General features: G+C 35.1%; 1 protein-coding gene across 3 annotated transcripts in view; it reads right to left on the reverse strand.

Annotated features, from left to right (window-relative positions):
• LOC118275352 (uncharacterized) overlaps nt 1–24,748 on the reverse strand; it is an 82,309-nt gene that overhangs the window by 41,001 nt on the left and 16,560 nt on the right. For 2 of the 3 annotated variants that reach the window (XM_035593270.2, XM_035593271.2), the window contains exons 3-4: nt 13,328–13,375; nt 9,187–9,260 (exon numbers count right to left, since the gene is read on the reverse strand). In XM_035593270.2, the coding sequence (XP_035449163.1) occupies nt 9,187–9,260; nt 13,328–13,375 (122 nt within the window). Of the gene's footprint in view, nt 1–9,186; nt 9,261–13,327; nt 13,376–19,463; nt 19,814–24,748 lie in introns of those variants that run through there. The other variant, XM_035593272.2, reaches the window with a different exon arrangement.

The following is a 24,748-nucleotide window of genomic DNA, read 5'->3' on the forward strand; positions in this document are numbered from 1 at the left end:
CGCAAGTGCGACTGTCGGACAAGGAGCCTTGGGTTCGATTTCCGGGTCGAGCAAAGTATTGCTGGGCTTTTTTAGGTTTTTCAATTATTATTATTTTTTTCAATAATAACATGGAGTCTAGAATTGTGCCCAGTATATGGCAATAGGCTCATCACCTATTACATGGGACTTCTAACACAAATGGTGAAAAGTGCACCTCTGCCTACCACTTTGGGGAAAAAAGGCGTGGCGTAATATTATTATGTTCCTAAATACAGCCAAAATCACAAATCTTGATACCGATCTCCAATCCAATCTCCAAGTTAGCTGATAAATGAACCTCCAATCCTACATTTCTATTGCAATAAAATTAGCGATAGAAACGTAGAATTTCAGCGTAACGTCTACTTAATAACACTAACATCAACCTTGAACTTAAAACCCGAACACAAACAAGTAACCAACCGACATCTTAGCACATTGAAAAAATATCCAACTTCCAAAGTGTGTACTTGAGAGCAAAAATACACAAACATGTAAAGCCGTATCTCTATATTTGATCAAGGAAGTGTTCACGAGTCAGCAACTTAGAGCTTGAGGGCAGTGTCTGAGAGCGTCAGGGGTGTCGAGAGAGTGTCGAGCGAGTGTCGGGACAGTGTCGAGTGTCACACAATGGTCTCCACATCGCCCCCTTTCGCCTTAACGAGCGTTTCGCGCGAGGAAAAGTCTTGTTATTAGAATAAATTGGTTGAGACGCTCATAACCGTTGTTAGGTTATGATATTTTTTTATTAAGTGTTTATCGTAATATTTTGAGTGTTTAATAAGTTTCAGTTTATGCTTGGGGACGTTAAAAATTGTCGCTAAAGTACGGAGTAAGTTATTTTCTTCTGTCTTAAAATGTTAAACTTTATCACCAAATACGGAGAAGCAGTAATTTAGTTTACTTCAGTTACTCAAATAAAAGAATCTATGTAATGTGGTGATACACGAGATTAGGAAAGCTATTACAGAGTAGCCATTCTACTCTAGGTTTGATACATATTACAATCAATTTTGCATATTTAAAAGACACGTACGCTCGGTGAAATTAAACAACATGGAATCTGAAATTAAACCTTTACTACAACATGAACTTAATAGATTAATTAATTAATTCCTAACGGGTATAACCTGGATGTCTTCAAGGCCCAAGTGAATAGTAGGCACATCATCACTTACCACCAGGCGAGATAGCGGCCAAACGTCGACCCATCAAACATAAACAAAAGATGTAAACCCCTATTTTAATTACTAACTACGCCTTACTAAATACTTGTTTCCGCATCCGTAGTTAACAGGATTGATTCATCTCCCGAGTCGGGTAAAAGTTTTAAGTAATTGTGTAAACTTCTTGTTCACTTCGCAACTGTCGGGAATCTTCGAATGCACGTTCAAATTCAATTGTGAACAACGTGAAGTTGCAGCGAAGCGGACTTAACAGTCTGAAGTTAGATGTAATCCTTACAATGAAAGTATAACTTAGATTGCATGCGTAACTTTATATTTTACAAAGTTTACTGTAGCTGTTGCTTTTATGACTCAATGTTCAAGTTTATTCTTACTTGTGCTTATTTTCTACTTCTAATCGTAGGTAACTATGGAGTTGCTTACTCGTTCTTGTCCATTCGAAGCTACATTTTGGAACAAGCACTTAGCTTCACTGACAGACAATTCAATTTTTCGTTTCAAAAGTGCATAAATAAAGATTAATTGAAATAAATACTTTGACTTTGACCACATTTAGATTTTCTAATTAATTCGATTATCAAACGTACTCAGAGTTATTTTAGAGTCATTTAACCCAGTTCTTATCAATTATTTCTGAAACAATACCGTACTAAGGAATAGTTTAAAAGTCTCTTTAGCACGTATGTTATATTCAACTAAAGATTGAGAAATTATTACGAAGTTGTATTAGTAAAAAATGATAACAATGCCAAAGAACCAGTAAATACAAATTCTTCTTACAACTCATTTGTGTACATATAACTCTCTCCCATAACATTTCAACCAAAGAAACAACACAATACAAGAATCTTTACAATAACACAGTACTATAAAACGCGTCGATACACACACCACGACTTCTATGATTCAGCAAAATAGTTTGAATCGCTTTTGGCGGATAAATCGCGCTGGCAGTCGCAGCGAACTAGATATCACATGTACAACGGAGCGATTACCGGAGAAACGTCCCGTGTAAACTGATTCTGGGGTGGTACAGTACAAGTTGTAGGTTGGAGCGATTTGCATATGTTTTTGTCTGTTTACTGTTGATAAATTGTTAACGTGTTTTTCCACCAGGAATGTGCTATATGGATTTGTGGATATGCTACGAAGATGTAATAGCTAAGCTGTGAAACTATGTGACCGTTTCCATACTAAGCTATGTAGCTGGGCTACGAGGATGTGCAGCTCATATGAAGAATATGCGATTTATCGATAGTAGGGAAGCCATCCATAGCACACATCTTTCCATATTAAAAACATAGTTTAGCTGAGTTCATTTCTATCAGTACTAAACTATGTATGTGTACCAATGAATATGATTGGTGTAAGCCAAACGTTTGCCACTTCCAAATTAGTATGATACAATGTGACAAGATGCTTTTGGTCGGCAGTGGCCACTTATAGGCTGTTGATGTAGTGTGTGTATGTATGTGTGTATGTGTGATACACTTTAAAGATACATATTTTTTTCTTAAATAGCTCAATCAACCGCTCGCTACCTCTGTTCCCTTGTTCCCCACTCATCCTGGAAGTTATTATAACTTTTGTCGCAATAATCTCGGCGGTTGCGACGCCACTGGACCTAGCTCGCTTACCTAAGCGAATGAAATGAGTTATTCGCTTGCTTTCGCATACATTGACGTTTGACAAAGAATAACTTAACTATTGTGTCTGTAAAAGCGATCAGTGGTTATGAATATTGTTAATTATACATATTTTTTTATATGGATAATTAAAAATGTTACCACAATTACCTTAGGCTAGCCTAATTTCAACCAGCCAGGTTAATATGGTAGACGACCAATTTTTATTTTAATGTCTGTCTTGTGGATTATTTTAAAACATTATACACGTATTTTTTATTTTCTTATATAACCAATTTGCTCCCAAAGTATTGTTACACTTTCGACAAATATTTTTTCATTACCTAACTGACAGAGTAAATACATTTTTAATGTTCATACACCATCATCATCCCTAATCATTACGTTTATGTTAATGACAAAATTACCCTTAACCTCGTTATTATAGGGTTTACAATGTAATGACATTCAATGGGAAGTCAGGCCGTGTCTTGGATTAGCATATAAAGTGCTTTGTGAGGCAATCAATTAAACACACTCATGGCACTGGAGCCGGAGGAGTATTTGTTTTATTTGCAAAAACTCTTTAATAATGTAAACCTGTTTATTTAAATAAAAGGGTTTAGTGTTTTTATTTAGGAAGTTGGATGTTAAACTTTTGAGGTGTAGGTGCTAATGTGTGAGTTGACAATCGAATATAAACTAACCTATAAATTAACTACTCAGAGTCATTTAATGATGACTTAATCCAGTACTTAGCCATTGTTTTCAGAACAAAATCGTTACTTAGGAATAATTAATAAATGTTATTTATTTCTGGCAGTAAATTACACAAAAATAAATTGTTGTGTTCTCTACATGTACATAATCGAATCTGAACCCGTTTCGTAGCGAAAGGTTACCCACTATTGCAATAGATGTGCAGTCATAAGAAGAGGAAATAAGAAGAATAATAATATGTTTTTATAAACAGTAAGACAATATAATGTTTAACATTAAAAGTCCACTTTTAAAACCTATACGAAAATACAGTCACGAAACACGAAACCTCTTATTAAAAATGAACCAATAAATAACCCGAAGTTGTTACATAACCATCATCCACTTACCCTTCGGAATAATATAAACATTTTTGCAACAAAACTTCTCAAATAAACATTTTATTATAACCTTCGAGCCGCAATAAAGACATCTATTAACGTCACGAATCAATAAAAACAGCGTCAGAAAAATATATATTTTACTCTTTACGAGAATAACATTGACAAACAGACAACCGAAAATATCTTTCTACATAAAAACATCCAAATTACGAAGTTGTAACCTAAGCTAAGTTTATTCAGAGTTCGTTTCGTAGCCGGCCTACGGCGTAGGCGGCGTAGCTAGGTCTACGCGGCTACGAGACGATCGTAGAGGCGTTTTATCATATTTGGGTGACGTTTGTAAGCCCCCGATCAGTCGTAAGCCGTACCCTATATTGGGGTGAGGTCGGTAGAATGATGACAATATTTTCTACTTACATACAAATTACTCTGGTTTGACAATGTAGGGATAGTGACCTCGATTTTCGCCAAATACTATCCCTGAGGAATAGTTATTTTTCAAGGGTAGCAGGTTCAAGGGTAATGTGTATTGTGTTTTGTACACGCGTAGCGTTACGTAAACTATGTATGTGTGTATATAGAACTCTATGTATCATTATTTATTGTTGTCATCGTGTGACGTCAGTTTTCCGCTTAGTACGTTTCACAAATGTCTTTCTTTAATACAGTTTCTTCGTTTTACTATTTATTTTCATTCCATGTAATAAAAGACGTGCTTCAAAACTAAACAAAGTAGTAAATATACAAATGATTCAGGTCAGGTACATAAAATAATGCACTCAGGTAAATAAACATTGTTTTGCAGTTCGATGCTAATTCTATTATTTTCCAATCTACTTTTCTAAGCTATTTTACATCAAGAAATATTCTTATTACCGGTCAGTAAGATATTGAAATACAAATGTGAATGCAATTGTATTGGACTCTAGAGAGATATCAATAAGCTTTCCCATTCTCTAAATCGATTCGCGGAATAATTTCGAAGGAATATCTTATTTTTTTTTATAATTATTATCCCGAAAACGATCAGACGGGTCACCTAATGGTAAGCAATTGCGGCCGCACCCGAAAAATAGACACCCGAAACAATAGAGGCGTTACAAGTGCGTTGCTGGCCTTTTGGGGTTAGGAATTTAAGTGTTGTTGGTAAATCGGGGATTGGGAAGATTGGGAAAGGGGGTAAATGGGCCTCCGGTAACCTCACTCACACAACGAAACACAACGCAAGCGTTGGTTCACGTCGGTTTTCTATGATTTTTTTATTCAACCATCTCAAACTCACTCTGAAATCAATATCAATTTCATTTACCAATGGAAATTGAAACTTAGACTAAAATGTTTCAGGATTTGAAAATCTAGCGCATAACTGACAAACACCTATTAACAATTACATTATCGATTCTAAGTAACAGGCGTTATTGACAACACTATAGCATTTCTCGGAAAATTCAATATCGGAAAACGCAATTATATTAATTATTATGTTATCGGCTTACTTAAGTAACTTTTTGACGAGGAACTCAACTTGTTTCAAGCCAAGCCAAAATCGTTACTAAGGAATAGTTTAAGTAATCATTACATGTCTCAGTACGGCAGTCATTGTGTGACGATGTTACTCAACTAGTTTCAATCCATGCTGGGGACCTATAAATAACATAGTTGACTATGCAATGACCGAACTAATAACTTAGTTTAATAAGTGACTTGACGTGATTAACCTTATTAAATAATATGTCTCAAAACAGTTATAAAGCCTCGTCTCCACTAGGAACTAACTTCCATATGGGGACGAGGCTTTATACTAAAACACAAAGATAGTGTGGCAACACATATGACAGATGACAGAAGTCGCATATAGACGATCGATGAGTAAATGAACGGATGACTTCATAAATCCTACATCGCACATATGAAGTTCACTTGCGAATAAACATGGATAGAAAATCCCAACGAATAACAGTTGGGTCGCCTGGTCAGAGGATCCTCCTTTTCTTAGGAAACTTTACTCACTGTCCCCTAAAATAGTAACGCTATCTCGAAATGCACTCTCCCAATATCTACGAACAACTATTTCAATAAAACAAAACTTTTTGACATCACCGTTATAAAAGTCTGACTCAACGAACATTGTAAGGAGATCCCGAACTTCAACTACCAACGCAAACCCACCCTTATTCCTAAAACTACAGAGTTTAATTTACACTAACGTTTCGATATCACGAAAGCCATATTAAATATGAATTTCTTCATCTCATTTCTACTGAAGTTTTTCGCTAAATCGACGAGATCTAAATAATATTAATATATAAAAAAGAACTTGTTTGTGTATGATTGTTGCTTTGATAGGTTAAAGTATTGCGCTGTTGTTTGTATGTAACAACAAATGTAATAATATAACGAGATAAGGGGTAAGGATTACGGCGCTTTTTCACCAGTGATGTGCTATGCTACGTTGCTGTGGATGCGTTTGGCTTCCACCAATCATAGTCATTGGTACACATAGCTTAGCACTGGTACAAATGAGTTGAACTATGATATGTTTTTTATATGGAAAGATACGTGCTATGGATGTGTGCTATGGATGCGTACTATGGATGGTTTTCCTAGTGTTGATATATCGCATATTCGAGCTGCGCTTCGGTGGCACAACCAGCATAGATGCGCGATCAGATACATTATATGCTGCAGTCTGAGCTGATCGTGCCACCAGAGTAACCAAGCGGACACCAGGTGAGTAACTCTCTATAGAGCTGTAAATATTTTGTTGATAGCGACGACTGGTTGCGCTGCCATGGCGTCCCGGTAAAATATACACCTTATACCTTAAAAAAATATCAGTCATAATATTACGATGACATACATAATAATAAATAATTCTCTCTTTGTCTAAAATACGAGAAGAACATAAGCAATATGGCCGTCAGATATTTGTGTTTAGAAATTTAATACAATAAGTTGGGAGCGCAGATCCAATTACTTATAATATTTACACGACCATTAAGTATATAAGCCACAAGTATATAACGATGTTTACTTACTTATTATATGTTTGTGTTTAACATTTCCTGTTTAAATAAAGATTAAACTTGAAACTCTGTGGGAAACCTGTGTTTGTATTATTGTGTGTTGAGTAAAAATCTATCGTATTATTTAGTAGTTAGGGTGTACAATTCTATGCTTTTAATATGCATATAATTATTTTTTGGTAATTTTAATGCATTTCTAAAAAAAGTGGTAGTGGACCTCTAGTGGTATTGGATCACTAGAGGACTGACCGACAGACAGACATTTTATTTTTGTTTTAGTATTGTAATCATGGGTTGACGTTCAAAAGTGCCTTCCTTTGCTTTGACTTTGGATAGATCTTGAGATGATAACGGAGTATAACTGGTAAGTTCCTGAGTAAAATTCTCTATAAAAACAAAAAACTCGAGACAATTTGGAGTATAACTGGTAAGTTCTTGAGAAGACAAACTCTCTTTAAAAACATAAAAAACAAATTGTACAGCTTTATTTTACAACATAACGATTTGAATGTCTAGTTCATCTTACGTAAGAAACAAAAATAACTATACTTACACCTCACACTTACAATCGCCCTCCACACACACTACCCCACCGAGACACGCGTAGAAAACATATTTATCATACGCAATTCACACAGACGAAATCACAAAGCAATTATAATAATAAAATATGGAGAAACTTGGTCCACACGTTCATTTTCTAAAGGCAGGCAACGTAATATTTTGCCTGTTGTGTACATAACATAAGTTTCAAACAGACCCAGCAAGAGTAAGTGATGCAAACAATTGGATAAGGTGGGACCAGCGCCGGGCTCTCCTTGATTGTTACCGAGCTCGACATGTGAATAGTGCGTCCCTTTACTGAGGGTACACGCCATTGAGGATGGTGTAAGTTGTAAGTTCAAGCGATCTTAACTATTCAAAGACTAAATACTATTTGGAGAGCAATTTGCCAAAGTCTGCAGTCCTCATTTTAAAGGTTTACAGTAGCTACTTTAGGTTTTATGTACTGTATTAACGCTAGCTATGAACACAATAATTACAGCTTTAACGAGGGACATTGGACAAGATATTTCAATATACGCAAATAGTACATAAACGTACAATGGCATACCATAAGTTATGTGACGCACAAGCTAATATTGCATTTATGTACTGGACGCATCCTGAACTCGTGGTTCTATTACAAAGGCGGGCGCGGAGTAGGTAGAGGAACCTATTACAGGTTCCTTAAAAATTATTTAAAATATGAGGGGTCTTCAAAAAGGAATCGTAAAGGACCCATGACCGACATCGCCAGTATTGCAAACGTCCATAAGATACCATCCAAGGACTCATGGATTTGTTTGTCATTTCAAAGATACAAAAAACGTCCATCAACATGAAGCCTTTTATCCCGAAGGGGTACTATACAGTATACAATATACACCCACTTTTCACTTTTGTGTTGTACATTCCAGACTCCGTGCTACTACTGGGATATTTTCGCAAAACCGAAAAAAGCCCAGTAATACTTTTCCCGAACCGGGAATCGAACCCGAGACCCGCAGTCGCACTTGCGACCACTCGACCAACAAGGCAGGACAATAAAACGATTAACTGATATCCCGCTCGTCACTCCTCTCTTACACCAAACCCACTCCATATATTCACACAAGCTACGATCGAACGCCGCCGTAAATTCGCGCACCGGTTAGTCTCCAGCAAGTTTCTTAATCAACAAATAGAAAGTTGTCATACGTTAGTACTTAGTACGACGGAGTAAACTCGGATTATGATATTACTGGGGCACTGAGTCATCTTTGCGAATTATTTTCTCAGATATTTTATTTTGGTAGATTGCTTTTGTCGCTGAACATAGGTAGAGTGATTAAATTGATGTTTTTGTCACTTTTGGGAGATTAATAAATGACATGTTTTTACAAAATAATAAAAATACGCGAAGTGAAATTGATGTCTAATATTAATTTGTTCGTCGCCAATGGACTAGATACTTGTATGTTTTTTTGTTTCGTAGTGACGAAAATATTTTATAGTACAAGTTTCACCAACTGCAGCTTCGGCTTTGCCCGCATTCTGTCTCTCTGTATACCAAATTTCATCAAAATTCGTTAAGTAGTTTCAGCGTGATGGACGATCAAATGTCCAAACATTTTTGGACGTGTTTCAATAGAAACAAACAAAAATTTTACATTTGTAATATTAACTAGCATAAAATCCTTACCTTGAACCATGCCATAGTTGAGTCGTCATACAGAACCACCCATTCTTCAGACCAGGAGTTCCATAAATATTTCCCTGAAACAAAACGACACGTGTGAGTGTGACAAACTAACTTCACAATATTCACAATACAACTGTTTAAAACATTCAGCGAAACACATTCACGAACAATTTCAAATGAAAAGGGTTTTATAACCATGTTTTAATTCTTAGTTCTTACATTATTTCATAAACTATGCTTTACAGAAAGATTTTATATTTTATAAACTTTAAAACATATAAATTCTCCCTTCTTGGTTGTCGCACAAAGATGAAAGAGCGGCTTTTATTTTGATAAAAAAGGTAACAAGCGGAAAATGGGTATTTTCTTACAGAATATATTTTTGTATAATTTGAAATATCATTTTCAGTGTTAAGGATGCTTTTCTACCAGATATGTGTTATGCTACGTTGCTGTGGATAGAATTTAAGGGTTGTTGGGAAATTTGTGATTGGGAAGATTGGAAATGACCCTCCGATAACCTCATACAACGAAACACAACGCAAGCTTTGTTACACGTCGTTTTTCTATGAGGCCGTGATATCAATCGTGATGGTCGAGCCGGCCTATTCGTACCAAAGCTCACATCATGGTAATATATGGTATGGTAGGTATGATAATATAATTAAACTCGACTCTTTTACTGTTCCTGCTTCAGAAAGCATGAATAATAAGTTAACATAAAATTATTTAAAGCCATCAGAATTTAAGTGCTCACAGTTAAGATTCACACACCGCAATTGATCTCCGGCTCATAAGTCTCACGGCGGTAACATTATTACCAGACTCACGACGGGACCGTTATTACCGTCTTGAGACCCAGGGATCGGAGAGCACGTAAAGACGAATGGATATTCAGAAGCTGATACGTCTGCAGTGAAACTATAGTAATGTAGTCCCGTTTTTGATGGGTTATGAAGATGGCCAATTAGAGAGGACCTGCCTTCACTGACAGACAGACTAACGGACGAGCACCTAGTTTCACTGACAGACAGACTGGCAGACTATTATTTATTTCTTTATTTGTTGACATTTCAAAAGTACCTATTTATGGTTTAGTTGGAATAAAATAATTTGACTTTGATTTTGTAATGCAATTTGAAATTTTTTAAATGCTAATTAGGAATGAATTGTAATAAATGTTTAAAGATTTCGACTTAGATCTGACCAAGGCTTGATATTGACTAGGACAGGACTGGATAATAAAGATCGACTGCCGTTGCAACGTAGTAACACAAAGAGTTGCTACGTGCAGGAATCGAATCCTCTACACGTTGCGCGGCAGCCGGTTGCCCAACCACCGCACCAATCGAGCAGTCAATTAGCTCCCAATACCAATATTTATTTACTTTCATTGTATTTACTCAAAATTAAAACTTGAAAATTGTGAATTCACTTTGGTTAAAGTACAAAATGGTTGATTAGAGTAATTCACATCAGTGTTGCTACAACTAAAATACATTTAAGTTTACAGCTTCACGTAATAGTTACTGATAGTTAGAATTACTTTACTTAATGAATCTTCTATCTCGACATTCAAACTTTACGAGTATTTGGAATCGAATGCGCATACTAACGCCCTGGATAGACGAGAGACTTTGGTCTGAACCTGATTGAAATGCATCATGGGGTCGTTTTTTATGAAATAAGCGAGCAGACGGATCACCTGATTGCAAGCAATCGCCGCCGCCCATGGACACTCGAAACACCAGAGGCGTAACAAATGCGTTATCGGCCTTTGGGGTTAGGAATTTAAGGGTTGGTGAAGAATCGAAGATTGTGAAGATTGGGAAGGGTAATTCGGGGCCTCCTAACCTTACACAACGCAAGATTTCACGTTCTTTTTTCTGTGAGGCCGTGGTATCACTCCGGTCGAGCCAGTTCATTCGTGCCTAAGCATGGCCTTCCAAACCTTCTCTGTGCGAGAAGAGGTATTTTGTTAGCAGTATCCACTTATAGGCTGTTGATGTGACAGAAACTTTACTATACGGTTGCCGCAGTGGCTAGGCAACTAGCCGCTGCGTTCGATTCTCGCATAGTTTTGTTTGTGCAAACCACTAATAGCCTGGGTCTGAATGCGACATGCATGTGACATAAAGTGTGTTAACACACCCAAGACGTAGTAAAAAGTCATCGTCTGTAGACCCGTTTAAAAAAACCTTCGTCTACACAGGTCCCATATAAACGCTGAGTTCACTGTCAATGACGTCATTTATATTCGCTGTCTCTTTTTCTTTAACGCTCTATCTCTGTCTCACAAGTGAGGCTTGGTCGTAACTCTCTTCAGCTACTTAATAGTCGAGTAACTGGCACGCCAGCTGCCGTTTTTACTTATATCGGCAATTTCATAACAGTCTGCCACAGTGCAGATGTGAAAAGAAAGTCAGAAGGTTTTATATACATTATATTAAGTGTTGACGCGGTTGGGTATTAATTTTATTGTGCGAAACAATGTGCGAAAAATAAGCAAATAGGCCAATCAGCTCAGCCAAAAAGTGCATTTTTTTCTTTGAGCTAATTTGAACACTTTACAAATACAACATTGCAACAACCGCTCCCCATGTCCAAAACATTCCTAGACAACCCTCAACAGTACAGCTCTTCTGTGTCTACCTTAAAGATGTACCTTAACCACAGAAGAGTTATTCACAAAGTATTTAATATAATTACTTATATTGCGTGAAAATTTCTATTTTATTATTTTCTTTTTTCGTTTATGACTATGCTTCTGTGGACGAGTACTACCTGTAGTTTCATATGAGTGATCTCGATACTGTATGACACAAGAAAAAGAAAATTATTTCAAAACATTATTCTATTTCCACTCATGTAATATTCTTTCTCAGACACATAATACATATTAACCAATCTAATATTAATCTCTTATCTTTAATCCCCTATATCCCCAGTCCCTTAATCTCAGCACAATAAAACTAGAATAAAACTTTATATAAACCTTCGGCAATCGTCGTAAAGTAACTTTGTTTTACGAACGAATGAGAAATTAACCCTAAAGGCAGGGTTGGCGAGTCAAATTAAGGGTTGCCGAACATCAACCGATATATTGGAGTGAATTAGTATTGTTTGACAACCTTAACGTGGCAATGTTAGTGTTTTAATCAAACTGTCGAGGAAGACTGCCTATTTGGTTGAGAGTTGGTAAACGCGAGAGCAAGAGGCCTCAGGTTCGATTCTCGAATTAAATTTTTTTAGGAACAAAAATGTTACGTATATTTTTACAGACTTACTGCCATACTCAGAGTCATTTAATTGTTACTTAACGCAGTCCTTACGATGCAAAATCGTTACTTAGGAATAATTTAAGTAATCATTAAATATCTCTGAATATAACAGTTAGTGGCTTCAAACCCAATTTCGTTTCGAGATATTTGTAAAGGTTCTAATACACAGGATATAAACTTAATTTAGTCCCAAGGTATTCACAAAAAAAAAACTGTGAATAAAATTCGACCCACGTCAAATACTAGCAGCATGAATAGGAATTCTTTCAATTCATCCCAGGACGAGATCGTTCACAAAGTCTCTAGTACTATAAATCGATAAATATTCATTGATAAAAACGTTAACAGCCCTGTTCCCAAGCCCTTTCATGTCGCCTACACCGTGCCAGATTATTGACTCACGAAAATGATCGAGTACGCATTTTTTATTGACTAGACTTTTACGAGATCACTATAAAGAAGTTCAGCCCTTCCCCCACGAGCCTGTTGTTCGTCTGAGAGAGGAAAAACACGATAGCATATATCTTCTTTAAAAACTTTTTGTTCCACTATATTATATCGAGTTCACTCACCCTTGTAAATCTCGACGACCCTAGTTTTATTTCATTATTTTTTTTTCATTACGAACGAATGCTCACAAGTTTTCAACGAGCAATTTATTTCTAACTATATGAGATGTTATCGAAGATTTAGAATCTAGAATGGAATTTAAAATGAAAGGAGAATCAGAATTGAATTCATACAGATGCTACGCGGGGTCTACGCGTGTGCTACGAGATCGCTACGAAATTGCTACGACGTGGCTACGAAGGCGACACGTTGGATATTCTTGGCTAATTATATTTTAAAAAGATACTTACGTTTGTATCGCAGCATGTAGCCGCCTTTGATCTGTGTAGCGCCATGTTCTGAAACAAATAAAGAATATATTTTCAGATAGTTTCATTGAATTAACTTGACTGACAAATATAATAAAATGCTTTGGAGTACAAAAGAAATATTGCACATATTTGCTAATTTAGTATTCATTTCTTTTTGAAGTTACTATTTTATTAGGCAGATACCATTTTGGTTATAATATCTATAAAATATTTGTGACAATTTACAAGAAACTTTGAGTATATTGCATTTTATGCAGTGTTATCTAATTATGAATAGTGTGATATGTGGTGCCTTTGTACCTTAACAGTAATAAATTATATGTGTCGTCCTTAATGTTGTATGTGTGTACATAAATAGTAAGTTAATAAATATCAGTTATTTCAATAAAAAATCAGTAGTCAAATAAATATAAGATAAATTTAAGAACACCATTTTAACCCATACAACGAAAACAATTTTCCTTTTACAAAACAAAACGAACATCTACCGAAAGGAAATTCCATAAAAACAAACGTTAAAAAACCACGGAGTCATCAAAAAAAGCAACCAACAAACAAGTACATATATATACTGCGGAAAAAATAAAAGAAAAAATTTAAAGGAACCGCTGAGAATATTAACAAAAGCGGTTATTTCTGGTAAACAGGAAAGTTGCCGGGACCGAACTGAAACCCGCCGTGATACGAATACACAATCATTCTGTTTGTGTACATTTCACTACGTCGACATGTTATCAGGATACTAAGATATAGATATGGTATACTAGCTTCAGCCAGTGGCTTCGTCTGTGTTGGATATATTGATAAATAGTTATTTTTTTATAAATAGTTCTTCTTAGGACTAGTAGACTCTTGAAGAGACCATCAGACCATCATAGATGGAGCCCTGCTGGGCTAATACCAGATCAAGAGCTGCGGACAACCTATGGGGCAACCGGGACTCATAGCAGGAAAAGGAGCGGGGTTCTTAGTCAGAAAGAGTCTGACACTCTCCCTCACCCAGGGCAGGAGAAGTTATTAAATAATTTTGCCATCGTCTCCTCGTCAATGGTCGGTCCATGCACCAAACACGCTGTATAATCAGATCTGTGTACGAATCAAACCTATACCACGTGGCATAACTGTCAATCACCCAGCCACAGCAAAAACCAATGCAGTCAATTTACAATTCACAAATTCCAACGAAAACTTTAACTTTCCTTTAAAACATTGACATCCCTAGCTGCTTACGTATCTCTATATCTGTAACCGACTGTACCAACTACTTACTAACCGGGATGGGTTTTCCGCTTGGCTACACTTGCTCGGAAGAAATCCCTTTCTACTTTCTACATTGTGAAAAAATATCTCAAGTCGAAGTGTTAAATGGACTGCTATCAATGGCGTTTATAAACTAAGGGAAGTATCGTAATGGCACCAATGATCGACAGTTTTAGAACGTGGTGTGTTTGTTTCTAAGATTACGAGTATTTTATTATGTTTTAAAATAAAAGTGACGTTGTATACGATAAAATATGTCCTTGAAATATGAATAGGCTATATTTTTATTTTTAAATATGATGTGGACTAGTATTAAAACCAAAAATAATAAATATTAGTAAAATCCCCAATATTCGACACTAGAACTCCAATAATCGACACCCAGTTATCGACAATTACCAGGTATCGACACCCAGTTATCGACAATTACCAGTTATCGACTATTACCCGCAATGAGACAGTAGACTGATTTGATACATTAGTTAGACCGTAATCAAAAGGAACAATTCAGTAAGTATTAATTTATTTGTCTTTTATGTTTAGGTACTCATACATTGTTTTTATAAAATTTGTCAAGTCTAAAAACACTGACTACAAACTTTAAAAATCTTCACCAAAATAAGCTTTAATCTTGAATACTGTTTTATTTTGATAAAACTATACACTCTGATAAGATTAAATAAGTACAAATTAGGGAAATCAACAATAGTTACATATTTATTAAAATTAATTAATTTTATTTAGTACTTGGCCCCATACTACAACCAATGGAAGTTCTTCGTGTTATTTTGTCATGAATTCTTGGTACTCCGAAACGTTCTTGCTATCTTTTCTCCATTCTTAACAGCTTCAATCTGGTCGAGAGTGTAGTTTTTCTCGGAGCCATCTGTAAGAATCTTCCTATTACTGGTAACTTAAATATCTACCAATTCGGCAAAGAAAAGATGACCGTCGGTCACCGTATTCTCTTGTCAAATGTAACAAATAATTAATGGAATTGCAATGTGTCGAAATGGATAAGTATTTACCTAGTATTCATGACCTTTGACTTAAATTCAATATAAGTACTTAAGTCATAAAAAATTAAGCAATTATTTTAAATTCAAATCCAAAAATAATTTATTTCACAGTTAAACAAATTTTATTTTTATAACAGGAAGAATTATTATCAGTGTAATATATTTAATGTATAAAATACCTGCTAAATTTAGTTTATAAAATGTATGTTCATTATTAAATGTAGTTTTTTTCTTGGAGACATCTGTATGAACCAATTATCGACACATTTTAATCCCATTAATCGACATCGTGTCGAATACTGGTAACTCTACTTTGATCAACATAATTTAAATATCTAACAATTCTGCAAAGAAAAGAGAACCATATTCCGTGGTTACACAAAAATAATTTTAATAAAATTATTATCGACACTCGTCGATGATTGGAGCAAGTCAATTTCTGAGGACCAGTAATCGACACCGGCAATTTAGGTTAAAAAAATAACCTCCTAACTTTTTTTATAACATAAATCGATCTTATCATTCCCATAATACGGCTTAAAAACCATCAAATTAATATAAGTTTCAATATATGAAAATAATGAACATATTTTGTACTTACGTTCTTACAGAATCCGCTTAGAAATGCCGTTATTTTATGAGGAACACTAGCCGAACTAAGTCTCACACGGCCATTTGTAGTAATCAGACCGGCCAATCAAATGGCACTGGATCAAGCAGGAAGCGTATTGTCCAGTCACATTTATAACCAGATTAGCCAAAATCTTATTAACAACAGACTTATTTTCTCTAAAAGATAAAAAATATCATTAAGCTTTGCATTGTATGTTATATCATATGGAGAATATTCATATCGCGTGTAGTAAAAAAGTAATTACTACTTTACATCAGCTATAAGCAAGTCCCGTCAAAGTCGTCTAGCCATTTTATCGGTTTAACCAGAACAAACAGACAGACAGACAGACAGACGAAATTTAAAAAAAAATGCTGTAGGACACAGGAGAAAATCCTTGTGTTTTTCAACGTTTGTTTTTTAAGAAACGAAAGAAACTCAGCAGTCAGCCTGTATATAAATAAAATCGTTTATAAAACACTAGTCAACAGATAAATCTATAACACGTACCACTTTGTTAAATAAAATAGAAATATTGTACCAATCACTGTTATTAATTTAATAAATTGTCACAATAAAAACACAATCAATACACATTCACAATTCATTTTCACACAAGACACAGACAGATATATTTAATTTGAAATTCTAAATTACAAAATTAATAAAAAAAATGGTATTTTCGTTGTTTCATTCTGTGTAATTCTAGCGTTTTCAATATAAGAGGGATCGCCAGATGGTCCGTAGATATTGGAGATACCGAGCTCTCGATATCTAATGCAAAACCATTTGAATATTAGAAAAAATATGGTAAATAAGATACTATATACATTGGATTATGTGGCGGGTGGATTGGCCAGACGCTCCGAAGGAACCATGACCATATACCCAAGCAAGCCTTGGAATGGAATCACCAAGGGAAAAGAAAATACTGATGACTGACTGAATGACTGCACGGTTGGTGCGGTGGCTGGGCAACTGACTGCCGCGCAACGTGTCGCGGGTTCGATTCCCGCACGGAGCAACTCTTTGTGTGATCCACAAATTGTTGTTCCGGGTCTGGGTGTGAAGTGTATGTGAACTTGTATGTTTGTAAACGCACCCACGACACAGGAGAAAATCCTAATGTGTGGCAACTTTTTAAAAAGAAAAAAAAGGTGACCGCCCAAACTGACACTCCTTCTCGCCTCGCCCAAGGCGAGAGAAGTCACTGGGTGACTTTTCCTCCTCAATAAAAAGCTATTCAAATATTGATTAAAAAGTAATTCATTTACTTTGTAATTAATCTACAAATAAATCACATTTCACAGTAACTAAATTATGATTGTATCAAACATTGAAACACAGGCAGTTCTCAGAAGAGTTCTACAACGCAACGTTTTGATTGGTTCAAATTGAAATTCGAAATTAAATTAAAATTTTGATTGGGCGAGCCGTCATGTGTGTTTTGATTAATTAATTGACTGCTTTTATTGGGCGTAAAATCAATAAAACGATGTACAAAACCCTTTCATTACTGGTGATTGAGTGACTACCATACAACGCAATGTTTTGACTAATTATAAGAAAAATATAATTATAATACTAAACCTATACTATAGTCAGGTTCGCAAAACAATCAATAGATGATTCGTTGGACAAGTTGTCGCAAATGTGTCGGAGAAGGGATCTCGGGTTCGATTCCCGATTCGGGCAAAGAAATGCTGGGCTATTTTTAGGTTTTTCGTAAATTTCTCAATAGTAGCACGAAGTCTGGAACTGTGCGGGGATCGGGGATAAATCTAGACTCTAGAAGAAAACTAACTTTGCAAATCAAAACTTACTAATTAGATGTTATTATGTTTGAAATAAAGTTTAGAATACTTTGTAAACTTCAATGTAATATTTTTGAAATATGAGTATTTTCGTTAATGTGCTTAAAGTGAAACGGAATAAAGGTAATATCAGATGTTTCACAAACATTCGGCTTAATCGGTTTATAGCAATTATGACTTCCAAGAATAATAATAAATTATTTGTGTGAATAAATACAACTCTTCCTATTAATTCGAGGAATCACAAATTATTTGCGAAATAATATATTTATTTACACCTTTCATTTCAAGTATTATTATACCCATACTTAACATCATACCTAATTCATTAAATTTATCTGAAACAATGCACAGAAATTTCACGCAAGTCAACCAATAAACACATCGTACCTAATCATTAAATTATCTGAAACAAATGCATAGAAATTTCACGCGAGTCAACCAATAAACACCTCGTACAGGCGGACTTTAAAAAAACATAATCCAAAAATACCCACACATCACAAACTACCCACACAAAAACCTAATATAATATTTTACTACGACGAAAATGAAATGCTGTAGAATGGCACCACGGGGAAATATAGCCGTCCGGTGTCGCAGCGTACACGCTGCGGTCGTGTGTCGGAACCTTTATAGCGGCATAAAGGAGATTAATCAACGCTCATGATCCGTCATTGTTACAGCTAATATATTTTGTGTAATACCTGTAAACGTATGAAATATTTCAGCTGAAAATGGTCCCAGTATTGATGTGGGGATTTTAAAATTTGTTTTGTGTCTTTTGTGTGTTTGGTTAGGGAAAGTAGGTTTTTTATGAAATAGGAGGCTAACGAGAAGACGGATCACCTGACTGTAAGCGATCAGCGCCACCCATAACCACCCGCCACCCATTGTATCATCTAAATATATCGTCTCGCCTTTTATCCTCGAAGGGGTAGACAGAGGTGCACATTATGGCACATAATGCCGCTGTACAATGTACACACAGTTTCCACAATTTATGTTATAAGGACCATCACTGAGTCGACGGTGGTTTCTTAAGATTAGGCTTTACTTAAACCCACACATTTTAGTGTAACAATAGCCGATTGTATCTGTAATTAATCTGTATTTTTATCTTATGATAAATTCTGCTCTAGCATGTGGCAAAATAATAAAAAGTTAACACATACCACAGTCAAACTTATTTATTTCAAATAGACCTGGAAGGCACTTTTGAGCGTCAAAGCTAATATTATAATATTAAATAAAAGTCTCTATGTCGGTCAGTCCTCTAGTGAAGGTATTTGCTAGTTCTAAAGTTTAGATTCCTATAGATAAGAACAAGCAACAAACTCCATATGTTACTCTTTTCCAATCAGGTTCACAATACAATACTTGGTTACATTGCTTCGTAGATTACTTACCAGAAAGGAACTTCTCAAGTCCTTAAAGAAAAGTTTCAAAGCAGCAGCTCAGGTCAGTTCGTCCAACACAGTATCACGATTGAGACAGATTATAATTATGATGAGAATGATGACTATGATTATTACAATGATGATGATGATGATGATAACTGTAGGCAATGGGATTTCTATGATGCCGTCGTAAATTAAACTTCTACACTAAAAAAACCCTTTGGTATATTTCTTTAACAGTATTATGTATCACTTCATAGTATTACATACTGCTCCTATCGTTGGAAACTACGAGTAAAGAGTAAAATAAATTCAATGTGATCCACTAAAATATGAAATAAGGTATGAAAGAAACATGACGTCAATATTTATAAGTGATACCTGTCGCTGTCCAATACACTATAGACGTTTTATGTTTCGCGTTTGACACTTACTACATAAATAATAGAGAAATAGTTTTGTAAAGGAGACTGGGTTTTCATAGGTACCTATATGATTGAGATATATTTTAAATGATAGCAAATTTTTACCGTATTAAAAATGTACAAGGATCAATTTGTATTGAAGAAATGTGAAAGCATAAAATAATGGAATACATTAAAATTACACAATATTGTAACCAAAAAGGTTTAATAACAATCTTGGCACACATTGTGAGGAAGTTTCTGTCTCTGGAGCCCGGTAGCTTGGACCATGCTCTTGCTACTGGTACAATTATTTTGTAAGAAGTATTTAAAAATGTAATTTTAGAGGATTTTATAAATCCATGTGTTGTTCATCTTGTTTTTGTTGCTTTGTTCATCATCATCAGTTCATCATTAATCTGTACTGAAAACTCTGTAGTTGTCTCTGTTAGATGTCATCACGTCATTCATTCGTACCTATGCAAAGAGTATAATAAGTATAGTTCGTATGACAAACGATAAACATCATCCATATTTTTTTAATAATGTAAGAATTATTGGATTAGGTTTCAATAATTTCCTCCACCATAATTATGTCAATGGTGTGTGTAAAGAAACTTAGAAAGTACGATACTAACCCGCACCCTCATGGTAGAGGAGTTAGGCCGCAATCTCCAGGCCACCACAATACTTTAGCTTACACAAGTTATCTACAAAAGCTCTAAAAACTAGAAAAGTCAGTGGGCGTAATATATAGCTTTGGCCCGGTAGGGCTGATACCCGATCCGGAGCTGTAGATTACCGGGTTTACTGGGGCTCTGGCTCGAAAAGCAGGAGTAGAATGTCGTGATTTTTATACTCATTTCGGGCGAAATCATTTCTATTTTAAAAATAAGAGTTATAATACAATTGCTGTCAAGATATAAGTTCATTTTCTTTAACTTACCATAGCTTTGTTCACTAATAGAAAACCTCAACAAATATTTGAAATTATACATAGTTTATCAAGTATTCACTAAAGTATACTTCTTCGAAATTATTGTTTGAATATTAAATTGTAAAAACATAACGCGTATTCCTTTACTAAGAATATCCAATAAATAATTGAATTACTTAAAAAATATTTTATTGCACATTCCACACGCGAATTTACGATAACTCAACTCATACAACAGCAACATTAAAAAACATATAACAACTTTAGTGAAAAATCACATTAATATTATAAATGTAAAGGTTTATTTATTTGGATATTTGTCCGTCAACCACGCTGAAACTACTGAACGGGTTTTGATGAAATTTGGTAAACAGACAGGGTATGAGCTGATTTGGGTGATAGCATACTTTTTATCCTACGGGAACGTGGGCGAAGCCGCTGGCAGAAGCTAAGTAATTTAACAAAAACTACACAGAGAGAGGAATATATTATCGTATCAAAAAGGACATACAGCGGTCGATAAGATATAGAAATCGGCATCAGTTCCTTACACACCTATATATAGGTAAGTATGTCTATATAGACATTTTATTCTTGGTCCCCAAATTAGTAATAAGGTGTATTTTCCCTCGGCCCAAGGTATATTTTTTCCTGACAAAATATTTGGCCGTAACACTTGAAATCACTTTCAAATCCCCAATCCCGGCTTATAGCTGAAATATCGTCTTATGCCGGGGATAAAGAGAAAAATGTGGCCAAATCAACTTCTTGCTTTTGCGTAGTATCTTAATATATTATTATATAGAGTTTATTTCTGTAGAGAAGAATAGTTAATAGTACCTATAAAATAAATTAATTAGATCTATTATTTCAGAAGTTAGTTACATACTGGGCTTTTTGAAAATTTCTTAGTAGCACGGAGTCTAAAATTGTGCCCAGTATATGGCAATAGGCTCATCCCCAGCACAAATGGTGAAAAGTGGGTGTACATTGTATAGCGTGTATATAATGTGCACCGAGTGTATATAATGTGGACATACATTTGTATGTAGAGGCGGGGGCCTCTACATACAAATGTATGTTCTTATTTGTTTTTAAGTATCTACGCATGACGTGCAGTTGACGCGACGTTGCCGCAACGTGAACATATTTTTGATTATTTCTCTGCAAGATGCAAGCATTCGTCTTGCATTCGTCAATTTACAAAAGCGTGCTTTTGCCGTGCGGTTACGTGGAAACTGGACAATAGCCTTACGTAAAAGGAGACATTAAGGTTGAAAATATGTTGGTGAGAATTTTAGAAACCAAAAACCTCAAAAACAATTCGTCCAACCCGAAAATCGAACCAAATACTTAATATTCTTGTGATTTCACTTCGTAATATAAACCACCTACATGATCGGGTGCAGTTTAATTAAGCTTTCGAGTCACATAAATGGGGACCCTCGATTTTAAACAGGTGGATGGGCAGACCAGTCTTCAATCGAGTGGGTTTCCGTCACAGGGTCCACATATTACCCACAAAAGGAATTAAGTTCCGGTTTGGTCAGTCAACCGTATTTCTGCCGATAAGATGAGTGACTGAATTAATGTTGTGTAACTTATGTATATGTAGCCATTGTTCATATCCCAATGTGCTTTTTCAGAGATATATAGAGATATGTTTTTAAAAGATCTTCAAGGTGCTTTTCTACCAGAGATGTACTATGTTATATTGTTGTGAATGCGTTTGACTTCCACCAATCATATTCATTGCTACACATAGCTTAGCACTGGTGAAAACGGACTCAGCTAAGCTATGTTTTATATGACATGATGTGTGCTATGGCTTCCCTACTGTCGATACATCGTATACTTGACCTGCGTATATTTCTCGCATAGTTATATAGCTTAGTATCAGTGGAAACGGTCACATAGTTTGTCACAGCTTTGTAGCACATCTTATATATATATATATATATATATATATATATATATAAAGATACATATACACATCTCTCCTTATTCAAAACACTACCTTTCAACTAAACTCAATAAAAAACAATCGCCATCTAAATCTCAACACTAAAACAATGACGATACAATTCAAAATCCATTCAACAGCAAAAAAGGGACTGCCGAAAGCAGCCAAAAGATTCGCATCTCAATCCAAAGCGAATATGTCGGCAGTAAGTAATTGTATAAAAGTTGCAAGCCAGGTGTTCAGTATAGCTTCGATCTGATATTGGATTTATGCTAATCAGTATTTACCCGGACCCGTCGCCCATTCAGCTGAAATACTCTCCTGTATTTTACTGAAGCACTCGTGCTTTATATTATGTATCTATTCGATTGTATTTAAGTCAGACGATTGAGTTTGAGAATGGATTTGTTAACCAGCGCTACTCTTCCTGCGGGTGTAAATTACCGACTAAGAGTCATCGCACACATAAACGGTACGGACACGGCACGGCACTCTCTACAAAATTGCTGCAAGCGCGCGGCCAACGCGCTTACAACTTTTTTGTATTAACGTTATGAATTATATCATACGACTTAAGATTTAATGTTCAAATTTAAATGACAAGGTTATTGTCTTGTTAGAGCGGTGCCGTTATAATGTGATATGTCCTTAAAAAACTACGCGTTTCACAGAGACTGGACAGCAGTGCTCTCTGATAAATCTGAATCTTTTTAATCATGATCTTCAACTCGCCACAAAGTGTCGAGCGAAGTATAAAAATAAATGGATTAAAATATTCTAACAGAATGCTCTACTAATAATATTATTTAATTTAGTTTGTAAGTGCTTTCACAAACATTATGTATCTAGCTTTAAAAGCGTCATGTTTATATTATTGAACAATCAATATTTGCATTACATCACTTTAAAATATAATCGTTCAGAAACTCACACTAACAAAATGATATTTTAATCATATAAAAGTAATCCTAAAGAATATTGATTTATATTTTCACAAAGAATTTAAGATGTGGCACTTTTTAAGCACTCTTTTTTAATTAGTCACTAGTGCCTAAAATATAAGTAGAGCTCCAGACATACTGATTCCATGATTTCGAGATTTTTTTAAAACAGGCTTAATAAGTTTAAATTCATTACTTTTGACCATTTGTATTATAAGTCCCATGTAATAGAGGACGAGCCTATAACAAACAATCTAATCCTTTTAAAATACAGAAACCATTCTCAATTCACTACACAAGAAATTTGCGACAAAAAAAGGACGAATAATACTATCCACATATCCTCCTAAATAATGCTTAGTAAGAAGGATTATCAGAGAATAGCTTCATGGCTCCATAGTCCATATCTCGTTCACAATCGTGCATACATCAGGAGCAACATGAATCTTACAAAAGTATCCATTAATAAAGATAATACAAACTTCTTTTTTCATCCCCCAGTGGCGCTGGCGTCGCTTTAGGGACAACACTTACGAACATTTTACTTAAGCCGTTTTTAGTTCCAATTTTGTCCGCACGAAGTGAATAACTTGGTTGGTCGTATATTGAAGCGTATTTGTGATTTTGTTTGACGCTCCGAATTACTCTGTTTACGTAAACTGAATAAGCTTGCTCTTTCTATGTTTGTTTGAATATTCTTTTGTCGATCAAAAATACTCGTACAATTGTCTTGACTTCCAAATGTTTTTGTCATGCATATCTGCTGCAGAAGTATTTTATAAAATAATGTAATGTTTTATTTTTTAAATTTATTATTTAAATAGATATATCTCACTTTTTAAGTTTATCTTACTAGCATAAATAGGTAAATAAATACAAAACTATTCTATGATACATAATTAAACAATTAGACTTTTTAATAAAGGTTTTTCTTTATTTCTTTCCAATTTTCCGATTCCCATTATGCCCGATTTTCTAATATACGAACTATAAAAAAAAATCATCATCAAGAAACAAAAATTCCAACCAGATCCCTTTACTTCAAATTA

The sequence above is a fragment of the Spodoptera frugiperda genome, chromosome 8 (genome assembly GCF_023101765.2).
Source record: "Spodoptera frugiperda isolate SF20-4 chromosome 8, AGI-APGP_CSIRO_Sfru_2.0, whole genome shotgun sequence".
Taxonomy (NCBI): Eukaryota; Metazoa; Arthropoda; class Insecta; order Lepidoptera; family Noctuidae; genus Spodoptera; species Spodoptera frugiperda.